We start from the raw sequence: 17,379 nt of genomic DNA on the forward strand, positions 1-17,379 counted from the left end.
TCGGCATTGATCATGGCTTACCAAACAGCAAGGCTCGGACCAGGCAAGTAGAGGGTGAAAACTCACATAACCGTCGTCAGTGTACATGATCTGTCCCTTGCAATTCTTACCCAGAGGATTTTGAATGTCGGCCGCGTTATCAAGTCTGATTGCAGAATACGAGACCAGCTCCCAGGCGCCGAGAAGGCGCGACAGTAGGAATTTCATGATCGGGAGTTGAGGGTGCGCAGACCCTGGAAGAGACACTGATTGCACAGTACCTAAGGTAATGCTTGTTGAGGCTGGATGTAAACTTTTACAGAGATGATGGATGATTGAAATCTGTGCTTCAAGCCATGTCTTGACCAGATAAATGAACTGAGGCCAGCATGTGAAGTGGCAGTCTCACTTTCACAAAATGACTTCCAACATGGCAATTACGATTTGTAATTGTGAGTCCTCACATTAGACCCTGTTTCAAGACAGGAAAGCACGAGTGTTGTGGACAATCGGATACCGAGCAGCAGTGATCTTGCTCAGAAACACATGCAACACCCCAGGAGATGGCATTTACCGGGGGGAAGACTTGATCATAAGAGAAACCAGTACGCTTTTCTGTCTCTCGGTTCATTTTCATCGCTTTCAAATTCAAGGGTATCTAATTTATTGTGTCGTCGGAGTATCGATGAGAAACCAACTCTCACAACGACTATGCCCTGTACCAACTACACGATGTGACGCCTTTTAGGTAATAAGCCACCAAGCACCACCGACCGTCACAATGCAGACAATCACCGTCAGGATGCCTGCACCAGCCCTATCGGCGGTAGTGATCGGTTTCGCAAGTTCACCTGGTGGACTACTTCCAGCTGAGCCACCGGCCGAGGGATCACTCTTCGAAGTCGCACCGGTTCTGAGAGATAGAGGGACCATTTTCGAATTGATCAGGTTTGCTCCGAAAATCGACATCGCGCTCATCTGCATACCTGTTAGCTTCCACGTTCCGAATCAACCAAACCTGCCCTTACCTCTTCGCCAACGCCTGTAAGACCATCATACGTCGTTGAATACCACTGTTCACCACAAACGTTTCCGCCGCCACTACACTGTCCTGCAGCTCCCATGGCGCTTCCTTGTAGTTTTGGCATAATTTGGCTTGCAGTACTGGGCACTAGGAGCGCAGTAACCGCGAGCCAACGTGACAGGTACGCTTTGAAACTCTTCTGATCTTGATCGCAATTCAATTGTTTCTCACATTCCATCTCGGTCATCACGTTCCCGCCATACTCAGATGGGAAGAACAGACTGAACGTGCTCGATAGAACTTGTTGTACTCGGCTCTCCCAGGTCGAACTCCCATTAGTGTAATTGTACATGTACGCGGCGCCAGCCAGGACAGTTCCATAGTTGTAGGTCCAGACCAGGTTGTCGGCATTGGTGCAGTTGTTGTTACTGTCCGTGCTGTCCCAGATGTAAAGCATGTCCCCCTGGGTTTCAAATAGTTGGCTGGATGCCATCCAATTCCAGACCTTGTTGGCCCAATCCGCATAGGTAGTGTTCCCCGTGATATAGGCCAGTCTCGCTGCAAGCTGGAAGTTGCCACCGTTGGCAATGGCAATCTTCAGGTTGTAGCCGGCGTTGAATGAATAGACTTGCCAGTGAAAGCCGCCGCCACAAGTCGAAGTGTCCCATAGAGAAGTTTGGAAATTGTAGACACCTTGCGCAAGGGCAAGCCATGAAGGATCGTTGCCTTCTGGAGGAGGAAAGTTGGACTCGACAGCATCGAGCGCCGAAAAGGCCCAGAACAACATGTCGTCGACACCCATGCTGCGGGACTGGTTTGGAGGGTTGAAGTTATTATCAGGTCCACGCTGGAACTGTAACGACTCGGAGATGATCGAATTGTATGTGCTGTCGTTTGTGTATTGCCAGTAATTGATCAAGGACCCCCACATTGCACCAGCCTCCCACCAGCAGTATGTCCCGTCGGCCTTGGGGTTACAACTTAACGAGCCAGGAAGGATACCGGGTACTTGGCCGGTCTGGTTGCCAGTGTAGTAAGTCATCATGTTGTATGCTGCCGTGCCTGCGGCGGAGGCGATCGAAGCCGGCGAGCTGATGTCGAGGGTGATTGCGACCGCAGCCGCCGGGAACAACAATGGCATCAGCAACATGGTTGCAGGCAATAATCGAGCTTCGTTGGACGGTAAGGATTGTGACTACGATTCGATCAGATCATCTCATACTGAAATACAGCATTAAGCGAATGACATCGGCAGGGCATGCGACGGTGAAGGGGAGGAAGAAACAACAATGAGATGGCGCATACAAGTTGAGACAGAGAAGTCGGTCTGTGCAGGTTGAGGTCATCGAGGACAGAATCTTGCATTGCGTTGCCGTAGGCACTTGTCTCAGGTCCCAACTAGATTGGTCAATGATAGGTTCGCATCGCCGTGGATTGGGGCACATTTGCGACCACTGGAAAGCCGCATTGGTGAGTCGGGTATTTCGGCTCTTGTCAACTTGTTCAAATTGTGAGGCAGTGCAAGAGCTCAATAAGATCACCAGCTGTCGCTAGCCCGCGAGAGAAGTTGTGTACTACAATGTCACGCGAGATTTAGATTGACAAAGGATAAAAGAGCCTCCTGGCCATTTTCATCAAGCCTTTTCAGAGACCTCAGCATCCTTATGTGCGACGGGCTTATCATCGACGGTTTGTTACATAATGCCTGGATGGAATGGGTGCGAAAGGCCAGTAGAATGTTGTACATCCAGTGGGCTGTTCAATTAAAGCAGGCCAAGAGTGCCTAAGCAACGCCCAGGAATGCTTAAGCCTCGCGGGGCTCAATTGGTAGCCCTGGTGCCCCTGGAGTACGGAGCGCTCAAGTTAGGCTCAATTTCGAAACCCGGAGCAAGGTCACTGCGTTCACTGGACAGAATTGACTCCGCTGCCGACGACAGGACACGCGTCAACCACACTTCATTCATTGAGAGTACGGAGTAGTCATAACCATATGATTGTTCGTTACACGGACCGTATCAAAGGACGGGCCACGTAAGAACGGACCGCGTCACGAAAACCACGAAGATGGAGAGCTTCTCGCTTGGGCTGGCCCTCCATCGACTTCGGCACTGCGCAATCCAGAAAATGGTCTCTGTGAAAACGTGGTAGCATTGGCCGTGACCAGGAAAATTCTGCAAGCTGTTAACCCTTCGATTCTTGTCGCTGCTCCATTGTGTTTACAACACTCAATTCCAGAGGCCCTCGTTATTGATGTCAGCTTCGTCAAGGAGTTGGAAGTTCCTTTTGGCAGATCTCTGGCTCCAAAAACTTTTTCAAAATCACTACACCAGGCATGCCCCTGTAGATGCTTCAGGCGTATCAACCACTGATGCCTACCTAGGTAGGATCTTATCATTCACTGACTCTAGTGAAGCCACTCCCCTCTTAATGGTCTTATTGGCTCTCTGCAATAATTCAAGAGTTATCTCTGTGAAAAGCACAATTCCTTTTACAATTCCTCAATCTACTTGTGGCTTGCTGGCTCAGTGGTTTAACTACTACTCTGATCAGTCAAGACCAGCCTGGTATTCGCCAGAGACGAGGCACTTTATCTTGGGCATCTGCCCTGACACCAGTGGTGACTCGAATGACTGGTCGGTTCCTAGCATACATGGCCTCAATGCGTGAGTGCACTAGCTAGGGGGTAACGTGACGACTTCCGGAAAAAATCCCCCGCCGGGGATTTTCCTCGGCTTGGCCGGTAACCACCCAGCGTGTGGTTGCCCGCCTTGCTAGAGTTTTGCTGCTTGAGATAAATGAACCCTTATTATTTTTGTTCTCACCTCTTGATACGCAAGCAGAGGACTGCAGGGGCTTCTAGAAGGTAGTAGTTGAACAGCGTGACCATACAGAGTGCCAATGAATGAGGTAAGAAACCACGTGCGCCGCCCGTGGCATTCTTATTAGCCACAGCAAATGATGTGATTACGACCATTCCGCTCTTTGCACTCGTACCTTGCAGAAGAATTCAACAGCTTCATTTCACCTCTATTGCCTCGAAAGATGAGCTGCTGATGCGAACATGCTTTCATCTTTAATTGCAACCCTCGTGAGAACGCGGCGTCAGGTATATCGCTATCTACGCGAAACTGCAGAACACAGGAGCCACATTATTCGAGAAGTTGTGCAGAAGAATGGCGCCCTCGGATTCATATGTTTTGGTGGACCGCCTGTTCATTTCCAGATCGTGAGTGATGATCCGACCCAGGAATTATAGTCCCTCGTGTAACGATGCGGTTGGCTTACCTTGTATGAACAGTTTCACCAGCGATTTGTCGAAAAGTATCAGTGGCTCGATGAGCCTATGTTCCAAGAATTGTTTGCGGTAACACAAGCCCTCTCGGGACCTGGAAGCACAAAAATGCTGTATTGCATCAACCTCAATCGGAATGGCTTCTGGAGTGCTTTGGCAGCCTTTTTATTGTGGTCGTAAGTCTGGTCTAAGCTTATTTGAATCCTCTCCATTGCTGAACTGATACATAGAATCCCCGGGGCTCTCGGCATGTATGTATTGTCGCTCGGTATGTCCAATGTTGGTGACAACCTTCCTGCACCAGCCTATGCTCTTCTTTCAGGGCTCAATGCTGCGACCGTGGGAGTGATTGCTCTTGCTGCGGTACAATTGTCCCAGAAGACTATAACAGACAAAGTTAGCCGAATATTGGTCTTTCTCGGGGCAACTGCTGGGATGTTATACAATGCATTATGGTTCTTCCCGGTTCTCATCTTCCTGGCCGGGCCTGTGACAATCGTCTGGGACCTTAGAATACTCCATTCCATCTTCTCTCGAGCTCAAAGTCTTTTCCTCCGCGCAAGGCATACAGAAGGTCGAGACCTAGAGATGACGAGTACAGGTGCGGCAGATGACGCTCATTCTATGCGTTGGTCAAGCTGACACTGTGAAGGAACAAATAATACCGAGGGTGTATCAGCTCGAGACACTTCCATAGGACCAGAAACGCCACAGATCGACAGTGCGAATTCCAATATCGAGCCCACCGTCTCAATCTCCAACGGCTCACGAGAGAGATCAACTGCAAGAGCCATCCCTAGAGATAGAGAGCTGAAGGTATCCTGGCGATTCGGTATCATTCTCATAGTGGCATTCCTAGCTACTTTCTTTGCCGTCATGATCTTACGAGGTGTCATCCAGCAACGGCCATTGTTGTTCAGCTTGTTTTCCAACTTGTATCTTGCAGGCACAATCATCTTTGGCGGCGGACCAGTGGTAATTCCACTACTCAGACAGTTAGTGACATGAGCCATCCTTATTGTTGTTGGTTGTCGGATATCTAATCCAAGGCTGATATCAGGTATATCGTGACGGAGGGCTGGGTATCCCCTCGCGATTTTCTCTTGGGACTGGCCATCGTACAAGCATTCCCAGGGCCGAATTTTAATTGTGCGTGCACGACGACAACGGCTTGTCTCAACCCATTGGAATAATGACGTCTAACTAGCCTCGATAGTTGCGGTCTACCTTGGCTCACTAGCCGCCATCAATGCTTCACTCCCCAGCATATCAGGCGCTCTGATCAGTTACGTCGGTATATTCGCGCCGGGTCTGATCCTCGTTCATGGAACAATGGGACTTTGGAGCGCGCTTCGTACTCGACGCTGGTTCAAGGCTGGTCTACGTGGGATTAACGCTGCAGCTGTGGGCTTGATCTACACTGCCATTTACCGTCTCTGGGAGATTGGCTATATTGATGAGAACTTCACGAGTGGCTCGAGTCTGGGCCGTGATCCTTGGTGGGTCGTAATAACAGCAACAAGTTACGTTGGCGGGTGCTGGTTTGGACTCCCCGTTTCTCTTGCTATTTTACTCGGCGGTGTCATGGGGCTCGTCAGATATGGGGTTACGGCGACGTGATCGCCTGAAGCATGGATGATATGATATATTGCCGCCGTTTTGTTATGCCTCCCACTTCCTGCCACGTTCTGCGGCAAGTACTTCTTTAATATGGCTCAGGTCTGCATCTGGTCTGGGACTTGGATCATATTTCCCAGCTTGTTTGTCCCAGCCTTCTTCAACAACCCTTTCTTCAGCTATTGTCTTCAGCACGCAAGTTCCACCGCTATACTCTTTACTTTCCACCATTTTCAGCATCATGTCAGCAATGGTTTTCGGCGGCATCAATTTCCGCTCCGAATTCTTGGTCAATTTCATGACCTCGTCGTCTCGGTCCTCCCACAACGGACTCTTAACTGTCCCAGGTAGCACACAGACGATTCTGACGCCAAACTCTGGGTCTGCCTGACCCAATGATTTGGCCAGACCCACCACTGCATGTTTTGTTGTGGAATAGAGTGGTGCGAAGAAATTCCCTCTGATACCTGCAGTGGAGGCCACATGACAGACCACTCCCTTCTTGTTGGCAGATGCTAAGGCTTGCATCGCAAGGCGAGTGAGTTTGACCGGATGTTGGATATTGATAGCCACAGTCTTGTAGGCGTCTGTCTCGGTATCATCCCAGAAGTTGGACCAGGATGGGTCGAAGACTCCCGCAACAGGAGCGTACACGTCCGGCACATCACCAAATACCTTGACGCAAGTGGTGATCAGGTTGCGCAGTGACTTCCAGGAAGTTACATCGCAAGTCTCAAAGCAGATCTCGGACTTTGGATTCGCGTCGAGGTACTCTCTGGCTTCCTGTGTGAGCTTCAAGTCGCCGACAATGACTCGAGCCCCTCTTCCGTGACAGAGATTGGCGAAGGTGTACCCGATCCCACTGCCACCTCCTGTAACCAGTACGATCTTGCCTTGCACTGGCAAGTCTCCGACTGGGCCGTATTTTGACATGGTGTGATACTAAATAGATCGAACGGTAAGATGCTAGGTCAGTGTGAGATATGTTCAAAGCTGTCGTGGTGAGTCGCGCACAGGTCAAGGAAGAATGTCGTGAATGCACCTTGATGCCGCAACTAAATCACTACTGTTTCTCCAATCCATTGCCGCCGATGCAACATTTCCTCGGTCCTTGATGTTGGAGGTTTGAACATCTGCGGGGTGAAGATCCCAGAGGCGGAGACGCCTTGGGGAAGGTGTGCCTCGCATCGTGGCCGATCCTATCATCAAGTTGATGACAAGGAGTGGGAGGGCATCCAGTGTCTGAGAGCGAGTGATGAACTGGTGCTGTGTTGCCGAGTCCCGGTTCGCCTGTCTCCTGGACCAACAGGCTAGGAGTACCCCCATGGGCCGGTGGATGAACTTCAGCCTTGCCCCCTTCTTATCTGCGGACTTGAGCGCCGTTGTTGTTAGTTTGCGCCAGGTCCGATCGAAGAGAGCCAAACGACCGTCGTTATCTGGTCGCATGGGAATCTGTTATATAGCCAGGTGAAAAGGACTTGCACCTCGTCCAAGTCTGTTCCCTTTTCCCTTTGTTGTATACCGTTATTACCTTTTCGTGTCAAAGCCTAGAGGCCCTTCAGCAGCAAACATGGGGAGCCTTGGGCCAGAAAACATCCCCGTTGTCGACTTTTCGAGATTCGACACAGATTTGCCTAGTCTGGCGAAGGAAATCAAGGAGATCTGCGAGACATGGGGTTTTCTGTACCTGAAGAACCACGGTCTCGAACAAAACAAGGTTGATCGCATGTTCAACATCAGCGAGACATTCTTCACCACAACGCCTCTCGAAGAAAAGGCCTCCACACCGTGGAACAGTATCTACAATGCAGGCTACGACGCAAAGACCGGGACGGAGAAGTACATGCACGAGAACGGAGCCAAGGATGTTGTGTCCTCGCAAGATGGCAAGGAGGTCTTTGTGATCCGGAAACACCAGTCGTACGACCAGCCGATGCCACCTGCGTTGCGGAGATTCAACCCGGAAATTCAACAGTTCATGGCCGAGACGCACCAGAAGATTGCCGTTCGGCTTCTTGCTTGCCTGGGGGTCGGGCTGGGTCTGACAAGAGACCGGCTTCCTGAAATCCACAAGCATGAAAGCCCGTCGTACACGACGCTCCGACTGATCTACTACCCGGCCTTGCAGCAGGCTGACAACGCGCCCATTCGACTGCCTTCGCACACCGATCAGGGCGTCATCACGATTCTCTTTCAGAACCAGATCGCTGGCTTGCAGGTGCGACCTCCAAAGTACACCGGCAAGATATCGGAAGACGAGGTCTGGCTCGATGCGCCTGTGATCCCGGGCGCGGTCCTGATAAACATTGGCGAGACCATGACGTTCTTCTCTGGAGGACTGATGAAGAGCACTTTGCACCGTGTCGCGAGAAGTCCCAACGCAGAAGATTGGGGCAAGGATCGGTACTCGATGGCCTACTTCTGCCACCCCAACCAAGATACCTTGTTGGAAGTCATTCAAGGTATCGAGGGCGCTAACAAGAGGGAGACGCCCGTGTCTTGTGTCACCGGAAGACAGGTAAAGACGGTCAAGGATTGGATCGAGCATAGACATTCGATGGGAAGGCAAGAGGCCATGGTAGCAAAGTGAAGCTCGTATTTCGTAGCGGTGTATATAATTTGCTGTCCTGCGTTGTACATTGTTCTCCTCATGCCTTGCAAGACAAGTTTTTGGTTCGAAGATCTTTACAAAATGGTTCGCGTCATACCTTGTGTGTAATGAGGGTTGAGATCGTGAATTGTATGTTACTGGCACTTTCAATCTGTGGCGGGCTTACTACCCGGACTTCAGTACCTAGACGCATCTCCGTACTCGTTATGATCCACCGCAGGTCTCTCTCTCTCCGCACGGCATACCATTCGCCGTACTCGAACAATCCCCAAAGAAATATTTTGGGATCGCGTCTGTTTTCTAGGATTCTCGCTACAAAAGCCTTGAACAGGCCAACTGGCTGTCGTCTGAAAATTTAACTTATTTTGCTACAAAATCTACGAGCCATAGCCCTTTCATTCCCTCCACACACCGATATGCCGCCTCCCATGCCCAACCCTACGAAGCGCATGACGGCGAATCCAGCGAAACCCGTAGCGAGGTATCGTCCAGGAAAGCCGGTCGCAGAACAAGAGTCGTCTGACGAGGAGGAAGTGTCGGAGGAGGAAAAGCCACAACAGCCACAACAGCCACAACGGAAACCTCAAGCTCGGCCTCCGCCGGCCAAAAGACCAGTCGCCCCAGCACCAGAAGAAAGTGAAGATGAAGATGAGGAGGGGTTCGTGACAGAAGAGGAAGACGAAGGGCCAGGTCCGGGTCTAGGGACCAAAGTACCACAACAGGTACAGGGTGATTCTACACTACGCAGACCGCCAGCAGGGCAAACCAAGGCCCCCTCCGAGGAGGACTCAGACGAAGAAGAAGGATCGTCAGAAGAAGACTCATCAGGAGAAGAAGAGTCGTCATCGTCCGAAGATGAAGCACCACGACGAAAATTCCAACGGCCAACATTCATCCGCAAGACGGACCGGCAAACATCCACACCTACCCAAACACAATCCACGCCTGAAGCCTCCGTATCTACATCCGCAGCAGCAGCGGCAGCCAACGCTGACGCCGACGCCGCCCGGCGGCTCGCCCAAGCCGACCTCCTGATCAAAGACAAACTAGAACGCGACGCGCTCGCCCGCGCGGCCGGCAAGAAATCATGGGACGACGATGACGACATCCTGCCCGAATCCATGGTCGACGACACCGACGGCGTGGACCCGGAGGCCGAACTCGCGGCCTGGAAGGTGCGCGAACTGAAACGGTTGAAGCGCGACCGCGAGGCCATGGTCGCGAGGGAAAAGGAGATTGAAGAGATCGAACGCCGACGCAACCTCACGGCCGAGGAACGCGAAAGGGAAGACCGGGAGTACCTCGAGAAACAGCGCGAGGCCGACGGGCCCGGCCGACAGGACGCCGCGTTCCTCGCCCGTTACCACCACAAGGGCGCCTTCTTCCAGGGCGACGAGGCCGCCGAGATCCTCAAACGGCGGGACGTCATGGGCGCCCGCTTCGAGGACGAAGTCTCCGACAAGTCCCTCTTGCCGGAGTACATGCGGATCCGGGACATGACCAAGCTGGGCAAGAAGGGGAGGACGAGGTACAAGGACCTCAAGGGAGAGGACACGGGTCGATTCGGTGACGAAGTGAAAAGGTGGAAGGGTGGTGGTGGTGGAGGAGGAGGAGGAGGAGGAGGGGGAGGAGGAGGAGGAGGAGGACCGAGAGGGGACAACGGAGATTTCGACACCAGGGGTTTGGACGAACGGTTTTTGCCCGACGGTCAGAGAGGTGCAGGATGGGAAAGAGGTCGATCGGGCCCGACGGGTGCCAACGCAAGTGCCGTCGGTGAGAGGAGACACGGAGACCGTACGGAAAGGTACAGGAGCAGGAGTAAAAGCACACAGAGACGGAAGAGGTCATATTCAAAATCCCGGTCGAGGTCGAGGTCACGGTCGCCCAGACGAAGAAGAAAGGATTCCCCTTCCCCTCATCGAGGTCACGGTAGGGACAGAGATAGCAGAAGGGGGAGGACGGGGGAGGAAGTGAGGACTCACTGATTGTTTTCCACGACCGATGAAACATGGCGGTGTCGTCGGCCGCGGGCTTGGGTTGAACCCCAATCAACGATTATGAACTTGAAAGGACATTATATGACGTATACCGAGTATGTGTGTATAACAGCTGACTCCCTACTAATACCATAATGAATCTGTCTTGGGAGCAACATGATCTGTAACATGTATTGTATAGTATGGCTCGCTCCCCTGCTTGGTAGTCCGTGCTCCATTGATGGTGTTTTCTTCCTTACAAATAAACACTCATAGATATACACACATCTGACCCGGCCCCAGATATGAGAGGCTTTCAGGTTCCCGCATCTGGCTCTCACGGCACAAACACTCCAGGAGTCTGTGGACAACGAGGTACGCCACAAGGGCTGCGAGTAATGATGCTTGTCCATGTCGAAATTCAGGACGGGTGGAAATTCCCAAATAACCACTGCCCACATCAGTCCTTCCCTTCTTGAGGTCGACCAGGGCGTCGCGGGATACCGACAGTACGTCCCTACGACAATCCACCTCTCGGCACTTTCAAAGTCTCATTCATCATTGAAATGCGGCTTTCCATAGATTGGTACATCGCGAAGTGCGTGGGTGTTGAGGCAACATTAGTGGCTGCCATGCCGAGCTCCATCTTCATCTTGGTATCATAGATCCTCGTTTGATTATGGGTTGATGTTCAGAGCCACGAAGAGTTTTGGTTCAAACAGTGATGCCCTCGAATGCGAGACCAGCGTGTTGAAAAAGATTTGCAAGACTCCCGCCGAATGTTTAGCGATCGCCTCCTGCAAGTGATTGCTGGAGATAGTGTGGCATGTGCCTGTTCTTGCTATGCTGATTCCAATCCAAGGCTCTCTCTAGTCTGACTCCTTCTTGCCGATATCGACGCAAAACAGGCGCAGAGGACAACCAGAAATATCCTTTTCTGCTCCGACTGTACTCTAGAGAACGGCAATAGAATGCTTTGCCTTTCCTCGGCCATTCATACACCCACTCTTTAAAACCTTTGGTCCACGTTGGCGCTCAATTCGTTTTGTTGATGCTTCTTCATTTTATGCCCTGCCTCTCCAGTTCCTTCTCCCTCTCCAACACGGCATCTTCAAACTTTATCAAAAACACCGTCCTGTTGGGCCACACGTCCGTCGCGGTATTGTGCGCGCTGGCTTTACACTCGAACCCCGCCCCGTCACACACGCCCTCGATGATGCCCGCGACGTACGCGGCGACGCTGAGCTGGCTCATCTCTTTCGGGACGCTGATGTACTGGTTCGTCAGGGGGGTGTTGTCTATGATCATGTACTCGCCCGGGTTCGTGGTGGACTGTTCCAGCGAGTCGGCCGGCCTCGAAAACAACAGCGGGTACAGTTTCGTCGTGAGCAGGGTCAACAGCGGCAGCAGTCGCAAGGGTCTGCTGGCGGCGGCGCCGCCGCTCGTCGAGGAGGAGGTGCTCGAGGAACTCGACGACGAACCCGCCGGGGATGTCCGGTACAGCAACAAGTCCAACAGCTTCAGACCCAGCGGGTACCCTTGCTCGTTCAGTCTCCTTTCAAAGTCCTGGATCCCCTTGACCCGGCGGTGGGCGTACGACACCATCTCCATGAACAGGTAGGCGAAGCTGGCCCGCGAGAGTTCGGCGTTGCGGCTGCGGTTGAGGTTCCGGTCGTAGATGGTCTTGCGGGTCGAAGGGTACCGGAGCGTCGAGGTCGCGCTCGCCCCTGCGGCGCTGGTCGGCGTGCTCGTGCTCGTGCCAAACGTCGTGCTGGAGGTCGAATAGGTCGAGATGTGCCGCGAGGGGGACGCCGTGTGCGATGGAGGGTACGATGGCATCGTCAGGCCTGGAGGGGCAGACATGACTTTGTGTGATCTCACACCTTTGAATGGGCTGCAAGCAAACGATCAATGTCAAGTCGTGCAGTGCATGTTGTAAATTAGTTCATGTGTGGTTTGCAGCCCATCGAAGTGACAGCGAAATCGACAACCACTGTAGAGTCTACGTATGTACTCCGTAGTCCGCATTGCAGGGAAGGTGCGCCGAGCAAAAAAGTACCCAAAGCAAAACCCCTTTGAAAGTCGGGGAGGTTCAGCCTCGCAATGACCAAAATACAGGAACCAAGCATCACGAACTTCATCCTTCGTTATTTCATTGTTATATCTGGTGCTGTTCTCGATATGATATCGTCACCCTGGTCGGTGCCGTTTTCTCTCGGTCACGCTATATAGGCCCCGTCTATAGATACATCCTCTAAAAACTCCCGTAGAACTTCCGTAGGTGCTCCGTACGGATATCATCTCTAGTCTTCACGCCAGCCTGGATGACCTTCTCCGCCTCTTCTTTTATCCTGGCCGTCATCATCAGACTGATAGTTTTGACCATTGGCTTCCTTGGAGTTATCATTCTTCTCCGCTTCCCAATCGGCGAATGCCTTTTGTCGTTGTCTCGAGTTCCACTGTAACGTTCTCGAAATGCTGTTGACCCAATCTTCACTACGACGTCCGGTAGGCATGACGTTGGCAAAGGGATACCTTGAGGCTGATATTGTGACATAGTCTCCCGGGAATAATTCGATCCTAAGACGAGAAAACAGGTATGTTAGCAATGGTTTTTTTCCGTGGCCTATTTCGACCGTCATCTCTTCGCCTTACCGTTCTCGTCCGTCAAAGCTTGCCCAAGAATGTGATCTGGCGTCATAGGGCACGCCGAGACGCAAAACAATGGTATCGGGGAGAATTATAGGACGGAATGACAGGGTGTGCGCGCAGATGGCCGTCACCAGGATCACTGGATTCTCCGGGTGGCACAGAGACCCTCCCGCGGCCAAGTTGTATGCCGTCGAACCAGTCGGAGTAGCCACGCAGATTCCGTCGGCCTGGACAGTCGTCAAGTGCTCCTCGTCGCCGAACAGCTCGATGGTGGACATGGTGGGATTGGGACCTCTGTCGACCACAATGTCGTTGAGAATCTCAAACGTGCCGTCCGGCTTGTGTGTCTTGCGGTCGTCGGCCTCTTCACCGATCAACTCTTCCACGATGTCTCGACGATCGGCATCATCATGACGCTTTTGCGACCTCATCACGGTCCCTTCGAACCGTAGCCGGAGACTTATCGTCACACCGTCCTTGATGGCTTGTGACAGGGTAGTGCGGTAACTCTCAAAGTCGAACTTTGTCAAGAATCCGAGTGACCCAAGTGCAAACGACAGCACCGGCGGCACGACTCTTTGAAACAACCAGCTCGCATAAAGTACGGTGCCGTCGCCGCCCAACGTGATCACAAAGTCGAACGTTTGGGGCCGTCTCCTGGCAAGATTGACGTTCCAAAATTTCAGTCTTTCGCCGTACGAGGGATCCTCCGCGACGAGCCCTGCCGCGTCGAATGAAGGATTGTCCTGCAAAAGATCCTGCACGTACACGATGTACGGCACGGATCGATCCTTCGACAACAACCATCTGGCGACCTCCCTGGTCTTGACGATCAACGTTTTGTCGTGGATTTTTGTGAGCAGGAAGATTGCCCTGATCTTCAGTCTGACCTTTAGATTTCCCAACTTTTTCGCCAGAGCCCTCACGCTGATGGCCATGTCACTCAACTGTTTCTTCGTGAGCAGCCGCGACTCGGTGGCCCGCACGTCGTCCCTCCCGGACATGGGCTCTCTGTCATTGTTGTCCTCCGCCGCCGGCCCGCTCGGCTCGACTTCATCGATCTGTTCCAGTTGTGGCTCGACCTTTGGCTGTTGGCCGAGCGAGGTCTTCTCGACGATCTGGTGGACCAGACATTGCGACTTGCTGCGGCCCACGTTCTGGCGGCTGCCGGCTTTGTCGACCTTTGGGTGCTCGGCGAGGACGACTGAGGATTTCCGGCGACGAGCGGTCTCGGAATCGAAGACGACCTATTATTACTCGAACGACTGTGTGAGCAAAACCTCCGTATTCGTGATACAAACCAACGCGTAAAATGTTGTTGAAACCTTGCACGCACCTCGATTTTACGGTTGTAGTCGTCCTCGCTGCTGGAATCACTCCCCATCTGCCCGTCTTTGTAAGCACATGTCCTCTGTTCTGTCCCGGGTGCAGGCGTGAAATACATGATCCGGCAGACATTCACTGATTCTTCTGCTGAGGTGAGGCGCACCCCGCGAGGCTTCCATCGTGTGTGCACCGGAGCGGAGTGTATTCGAGAAAATCGGTCGGCAACAGAAACCGACGCTACACACAAGTCTGTCGTCGCAGTGTGCTCATTCTCACTGGTCGTAAGGGTGCCACGGACGTGTCACTTCGTCGGTGAAAGGAAAACTTATCTGTTGCACTGAATCGATTATATGACGTTCATCTGTAGAGAGGCCGCCGTAAATGAGCGCTGCCGTCACCAACGCCCGCAGCCGGAAATCTTATGGGTACGAGTACGAAGTATCCCCCAACGGGGTTTACGCATTGACTAATCAGCAATTAGCCTCAACACTATTCCTTGTCCAAGGGTCTTAAGCGATGACTAAGGCGAGGAGGGGTCTTGACTGCGACAAGAGAGTTGCCATTGCAAGACGAAGTGTCTGTGAAATCAGTGGTGAGCTATAGCACAGTGGCACCTAGTAACGGGTAAACGCAGGGTGTTCAAATTATCTCAATCGATGTAATTATACATGTCCTTAAAGGAAAATCCAGTGTATCAAGGGTATCCTGTTTGTCTGCCATCATCATCTGTCATATCGTCATAATCTGCTATAAATCAATCATAACGGGGATATCAGGGGTGTTTCGGACGCATTATGTCGTTCACCGCCCGATAACCCGGCGGCCGTCTTGAGAACAGGGATCGCTGTTTCTCTGTCCGGAGCCTCATAAGGAGAATTAATCGGTGAGCTTGTTCCAGAGACAAAAGCAGAATCTTCTGAGTACTGTGTCGACGGTGGAGCGGTCGATTGTGACTCTAGCGTTTCACTGTCAATATCATCTGCAGGTTGATTCTCGACTTCGGTAGTACTGTTGGGTTCGATGCTTGGGTCAGTTTCCGTAGGCGCTTCAAGTTGGTCTAGACGCGGCACGGCAAGCTGTGGTTCAAAAGATCCTTCAGTCTGCGAGGGCATGAGTTCGTAGAACAACATGAACCCATTGCCTCGCCGAAGCACTTCTTCCTCCGAGACCTTGGTGACCATCTCGTCGTTGAAAGAATACCAGTCCTTACCACGCTTTCCCAAAGCAACATAATGGCCATTTTCATGTCGACCATAATGCGTGACAATACATTTCAAGTCGTAGACAGCGGCCACGGCACCTCTATTCTCTTCCAGAGGCGCACACCAGCGGCTGAGAAAATCGAGTTTAACAGGCACGCCGACGGGTGCTGTGTTCTTCAGTTGATTCCCATATTCATCGAAGATGCTGCGATTGATGTGAATGACGAGATCTTTGGGCAAACGCCCAATGGTAATCTGCTTAGCTTTGGTTCTGAGGACCGGTGTCGGCTTTTTCTTGGGCGCCTCTCCCACAGTCTCAGCCTCTGTACTCTTCGTTGGTGGCGATGCCTTATTTCCATGGGCCATTTTCGTGCAATGCTCGCATTCAACGCCTTCGACCTCTTCCGGTGCTGTGAATTCATCCATCAAATCCTCGACAGACGATGCACCTCGAAGTGCCATGTTCAGAGTCAGACAATTAAATTGAGTCAAAGACAATCCTTCCGTGTATCCACAGACCTTGCATTCGAGAGCCTGTGCGGTCATGCCATCGAGGGGATTCCGTTGCCCAAGAGACACAGTCTTGATCAACAACTGTACCGTTGATTCATTGACGTTAGTTTCAGAATTCGGCCCGACGTCTCCCCCTGAACTTTCATCTTTCGCCGTTTCGAACCTTTTCAGGCACTCCAAGCCAGCGGTTGAAGGCTTCTTTATCTGCTTTATGTAGCCGGAAGCCTCCCTTTCCACAGCATCAAGAACTCGAGAGAAATACTCTTGCGCATCTTGCTGCTGCCAGCTGTCCATTGATTTCAATACCTTTGGCGTCCACAAGGTTGTTTTCCTGCCATTTGAATCCGCAAGTTTCTCCAAAAAGGCAACCAGTGCTTCGTGGGTTTCGGCCTTGACATTGTACCTTTGACACATTTCCAGGCTGTGTTGAAGGAAGTTCAAGAGCGCGGGCAGTGAGGCCAAGCCTTGGAGAACGCTGTTTTGGTAGCATGAGTTGTCCCAGTTACCCAGACCAGATGGACCAACGTCGTTGCTCAACGATATGTAGTCCGCCACGCCAGAGAGGCTTCTAACCTTATGAAGGACGAGTGGTATTTGTGGAGGTCCAAATATCCTCTGTACAGCTTCTTCCTTTGCAAACATGTTTCCAAAGTCAGCTCGGCAGAATCTTGCTTCCTCGGGGGCAAGGCGACCGAGTCTGACAAGGGCACGCTGCATTATGTAGAGGAGCCTTGAGGGAAGGAGATAGACGAACGATTCGTAGCAGTAGCGTTGAATGGTGGATGGCCATGCGTCGAAAAAGGAAAGCGCATAATAACCCAGGACCAGGAGTGCAATCGTCGAGACCACTTTGGTCGTTGTCGGGTAGGAAGTGCTTTGAGATGCGTAGGCGTCGTAGACAACGGGGCTGCCGTATGTCCTAGCCGGGGGGTTGTTCATATCGAAGCAGCGGGAGGTGGAGAGCCTGGTTCACTACCGTTAAGAGTGGCATTCGGTCTGTTGGGAGATCCTGAATGTCAATTTATATGGGCATTTGGGCTTTAGGCCCGAAAGGAAGTTGCCAGGCTTCTCTGGTGACGAATGAGTGTTGGAAGAATGTTCGGTACAGAAAATGAGATGATGCAGGCTGCATGGAAGAGGCGCAGGCCGGGAAAGGCTTGGCGGCTTTAAATGTGTAGGTTTGATGA

The 17,379-nt window shown here is 52.1% G+C and overlaps 8 protein-coding genes across 12 annotated transcripts; 3 read left to right on the forward strand and 5 right to left on the reverse strand.

The window, feature by feature from the left end:
• Window positions 1-593: 593 nt before the first annotated feature.
• On the reverse strand, window positions 594-2,314 carry PV06_10951 (uncharacterized protein). Its single transcript, XM_016412547.1, has 2 exons — window positions 1,008-2,314; window positions 594-957 (listed from the first exon to the last, which is right to left on the reverse strand). The coding sequence occupies exons 1-2, from the start codon at window positions 2,151-2,153 to the stop codon at window positions 724-726; spliced, it is 1,380 nt and encodes a 459-aa protein (XP_016257046.1). The 5' UTR covers window positions 2,154-2,314; the 3' UTR covers window positions 594-723.
• A 1,614-nt stretch (window positions 2,315-3,928) lies between these two features.
• Window positions 3,929-6,482, forward strand: PV06_10952 (uncharacterized protein). The gene is made up of 6 exons (XM_016412548.1): window positions 3,929-4,229; window positions 4,302-4,471; window positions 4,526-4,896; window positions 4,948-5,290; window positions 5,356-5,444; window positions 5,512-6,482. The coding sequence occupies exons 1-6, from the start codon at window positions 4,065-4,067 to the stop codon at window positions 5,913-5,915; spliced, it is 1,542 nt and encodes a 513-aa protein (XP_016257047.1). The 5' UTR covers window positions 3,929-4,064; the 3' UTR covers window positions 5,916-6,482.
• Window positions 5,958-6,845, reverse strand: PV06_10953 (uncharacterized protein; the record flags this gene model as incomplete). Its single annotated transcript, XM_016412549.1, has 1 exon — window positions 5,958-6,845. The coding sequence occupies one exon, from the start codon at window positions 6,843-6,845 to the stop codon at window positions 5,958-5,960; it is 888 nt and encodes a 295-aa protein (XP_016257048.1).
• Window positions 6,462-8,505, forward strand: PV06_10954 (uncharacterized protein). Its single transcript, XM_016412550.1, has one exon. It carries the CDS (start codon window positions 7,483-7,485, stop codon window positions 8,500-8,502), a length of 1,020 nt encoding a protein of 339 aa, XP_016257049.1. The 5' UTR covers window positions 6,462-7,482; the 3' UTR covers window positions 8,503-8,505.
• A 348-nt stretch (window positions 8,506-8,853) lies between these two features.
• Window positions 8,854-10,655, forward strand: PV06_10955 (uncharacterized protein). The gene has a single exon (XM_016412551.1). The coding sequence runs from the start codon at window positions 8,940-8,942 to the stop codon at window positions 10,506-10,508; it is 1,569 nt and encodes a 522-aa protein (XP_016257050.1). The 5' UTR covers window positions 8,854-8,939; the 3' UTR covers window positions 10,509-10,655.
• Window positions 10,596-12,466, reverse strand: PV06_10956 (uncharacterized protein). Its single transcript, XM_016412552.1, has one exon. It carries the CDS (start codon window positions 12,360-12,362, stop codon window positions 11,559-11,561), a length of 804 nt encoding a protein of 267 aa, XP_016257051.1. The 5' UTR covers window positions 12,363-12,466; the 3' UTR covers window positions 10,596-11,558.
• A 159-nt stretch (window positions 12,467-12,625) lies between these two features.
• Window positions 12,626-14,865, reverse strand: PV06_10957. 5 transcript variants are annotated; one of them, XM_016412553.1, is made up of 4 exons: window positions 14,594-14,865; window positions 14,488-14,535; window positions 13,155-14,398; window positions 12,626-13,079 (listed from the first exon to the last, which is right to left on the reverse strand). In XM_016412553.1, exons 1-4 carry the CDS (start codon window positions 14,654-14,656, stop codon window positions 12,803-12,805), a joined length of 1,632 nt encoding a protein of 543 aa, XP_016257052.1. In that variant the 5' UTR covers window positions 14,657-14,865; the 3' UTR covers window positions 12,626-12,802. The 5 variants fall into 5 exon arrangements, with proteins under 5 accessions (XP_016257052.1, XP_016257054.1, XP_016257056.1 ...); XM_016412555.1 differs by having other exon boundaries at window positions 12,626-14,398; XM_016412557.1 differs by having other exon boundaries at window positions 13,155-14,535.
• Window positions 14,866-15,098: 233 nt separating this feature from the next.
• Window positions 15,099-17,328, reverse strand: PV06_10958 (uncharacterized protein). Its single transcript, XM_016412558.1, has one exon. The coding sequence runs from the start codon at window positions 17,129-17,131 to the stop codon at window positions 15,236-15,238; it is 1,896 nt and encodes a 631-aa protein (XP_016257057.1). The 5' UTR covers window positions 17,132-17,328; the 3' UTR covers window positions 15,099-15,235.
• Between the last annotated feature and the right edge of the window lie 51 nt (window positions 17,329-17,379).

The sequence above is a fragment of the Exophiala oligosperma genome (genome assembly GCF_000835515.1).
Source record: "Exophiala oligosperma strain CBS 72588 unplaced genomic scaffold supercont1.17, whole genome shotgun sequence".
In the NCBI taxonomy this organism is placed as follows: domain Eukaryota; kingdom Fungi; phylum Ascomycota; class Eurotiomycetes; order Chaetothyriales; family Herpotrichiellaceae; genus Exophiala; species Exophiala oligosperma.

What these genes read in the sequence shown, in the direction of transcription:
- PV06_10958 (XM_016412558.1), bottom strand. Translation starts at nt 17,131, where the DNA reads ATGAACAACCCCCCGGCTAGGACATACGGCAGCCCCGTTGTCTACGAC.
- PV06_10956 (XM_016412552.1), bottom strand. Translation starts at nt 12,362, where the DNA reads ATGTCTGCCCCTCCAGGCCTGACGATGCCATCGTACCCTCCATCGCAC.
- PV06_10952 (XM_016412548.1), top strand. Translation starts at nt 4,065, where the DNA reads ATGCTTTCATCTTTAATTGCAACCCTCGTGAGAACGCGGCGTCAGGTA. An exon ending in CGCCTGTTCATTTCCAGATC is followed by an intron (nt 4,230 to 4,301) that starts GTGAGTGATGAT and finishes TTGTATGAACAG; the next exon opens with TTTCACCAGCGATTTGTCGA. An exon ending in CCTAGAGATGACGAGTACAG is followed by an intron (nt 4,897 to 4,947) that starts GTGCGGCAGATG and finishes GACACTGTGAAG; the next exon opens with GAACAAATAATACCGAGGGT.
- PV06_10951 (XM_016412547.1), bottom strand. Translation starts at nt 2,153, where the DNA reads ATGTTGCTGATGCCATTGTTGTTCCCGGCGGCTGCGGTCGCAATCACC. An exon ending in TTACAGGCGTTGGCGAAGAG is followed by an intron (nt 958 to 1,007) that starts GTAAGGGCAGGT and finishes ACAGGTATGCAG; the next exon opens with ATGAGCGCGATGTCGATTTT.
- PV06_10957 (XM_016412553.1), bottom strand. Translation starts at nt 14,656, where the DNA reads ATGGAAGCCTCGCGGGGTGCGCCTCACCTCAGCAGAAGAATCAGTGAA. An exon ending in GTGAATGTCTGCCGGATCAT is followed by an intron (nt 14,536 to 14,593) that starts GTATTTCACGCC and finishes AAAGACGGGCAG; the next exon opens with ATGGGGAGTGATTCCAGCAG. An exon ending in AGCTTTGACGGACGAGAACG is followed by an intron (nt 13,080 to 13,154) that starts GTAAGGCGAAGA and finishes TTCTCGTCTTAG; the next exon opens with GATCGAATTATTCCCGGGAG.
- PV06_10954 (XM_016412550.1), top strand. Translation starts at nt 7,483, where the DNA reads ATGGGGAGCCTTGGGCCAGAAAACATCCCCGTTGTCGACTTTTCGAGA.
- PV06_10955 (XM_016412551.1), top strand. Translation starts at nt 8,940, where the DNA reads ATGCCGCCTCCCATGCCCAACCCTACGAAGCGCATGACGGCGAATCCA.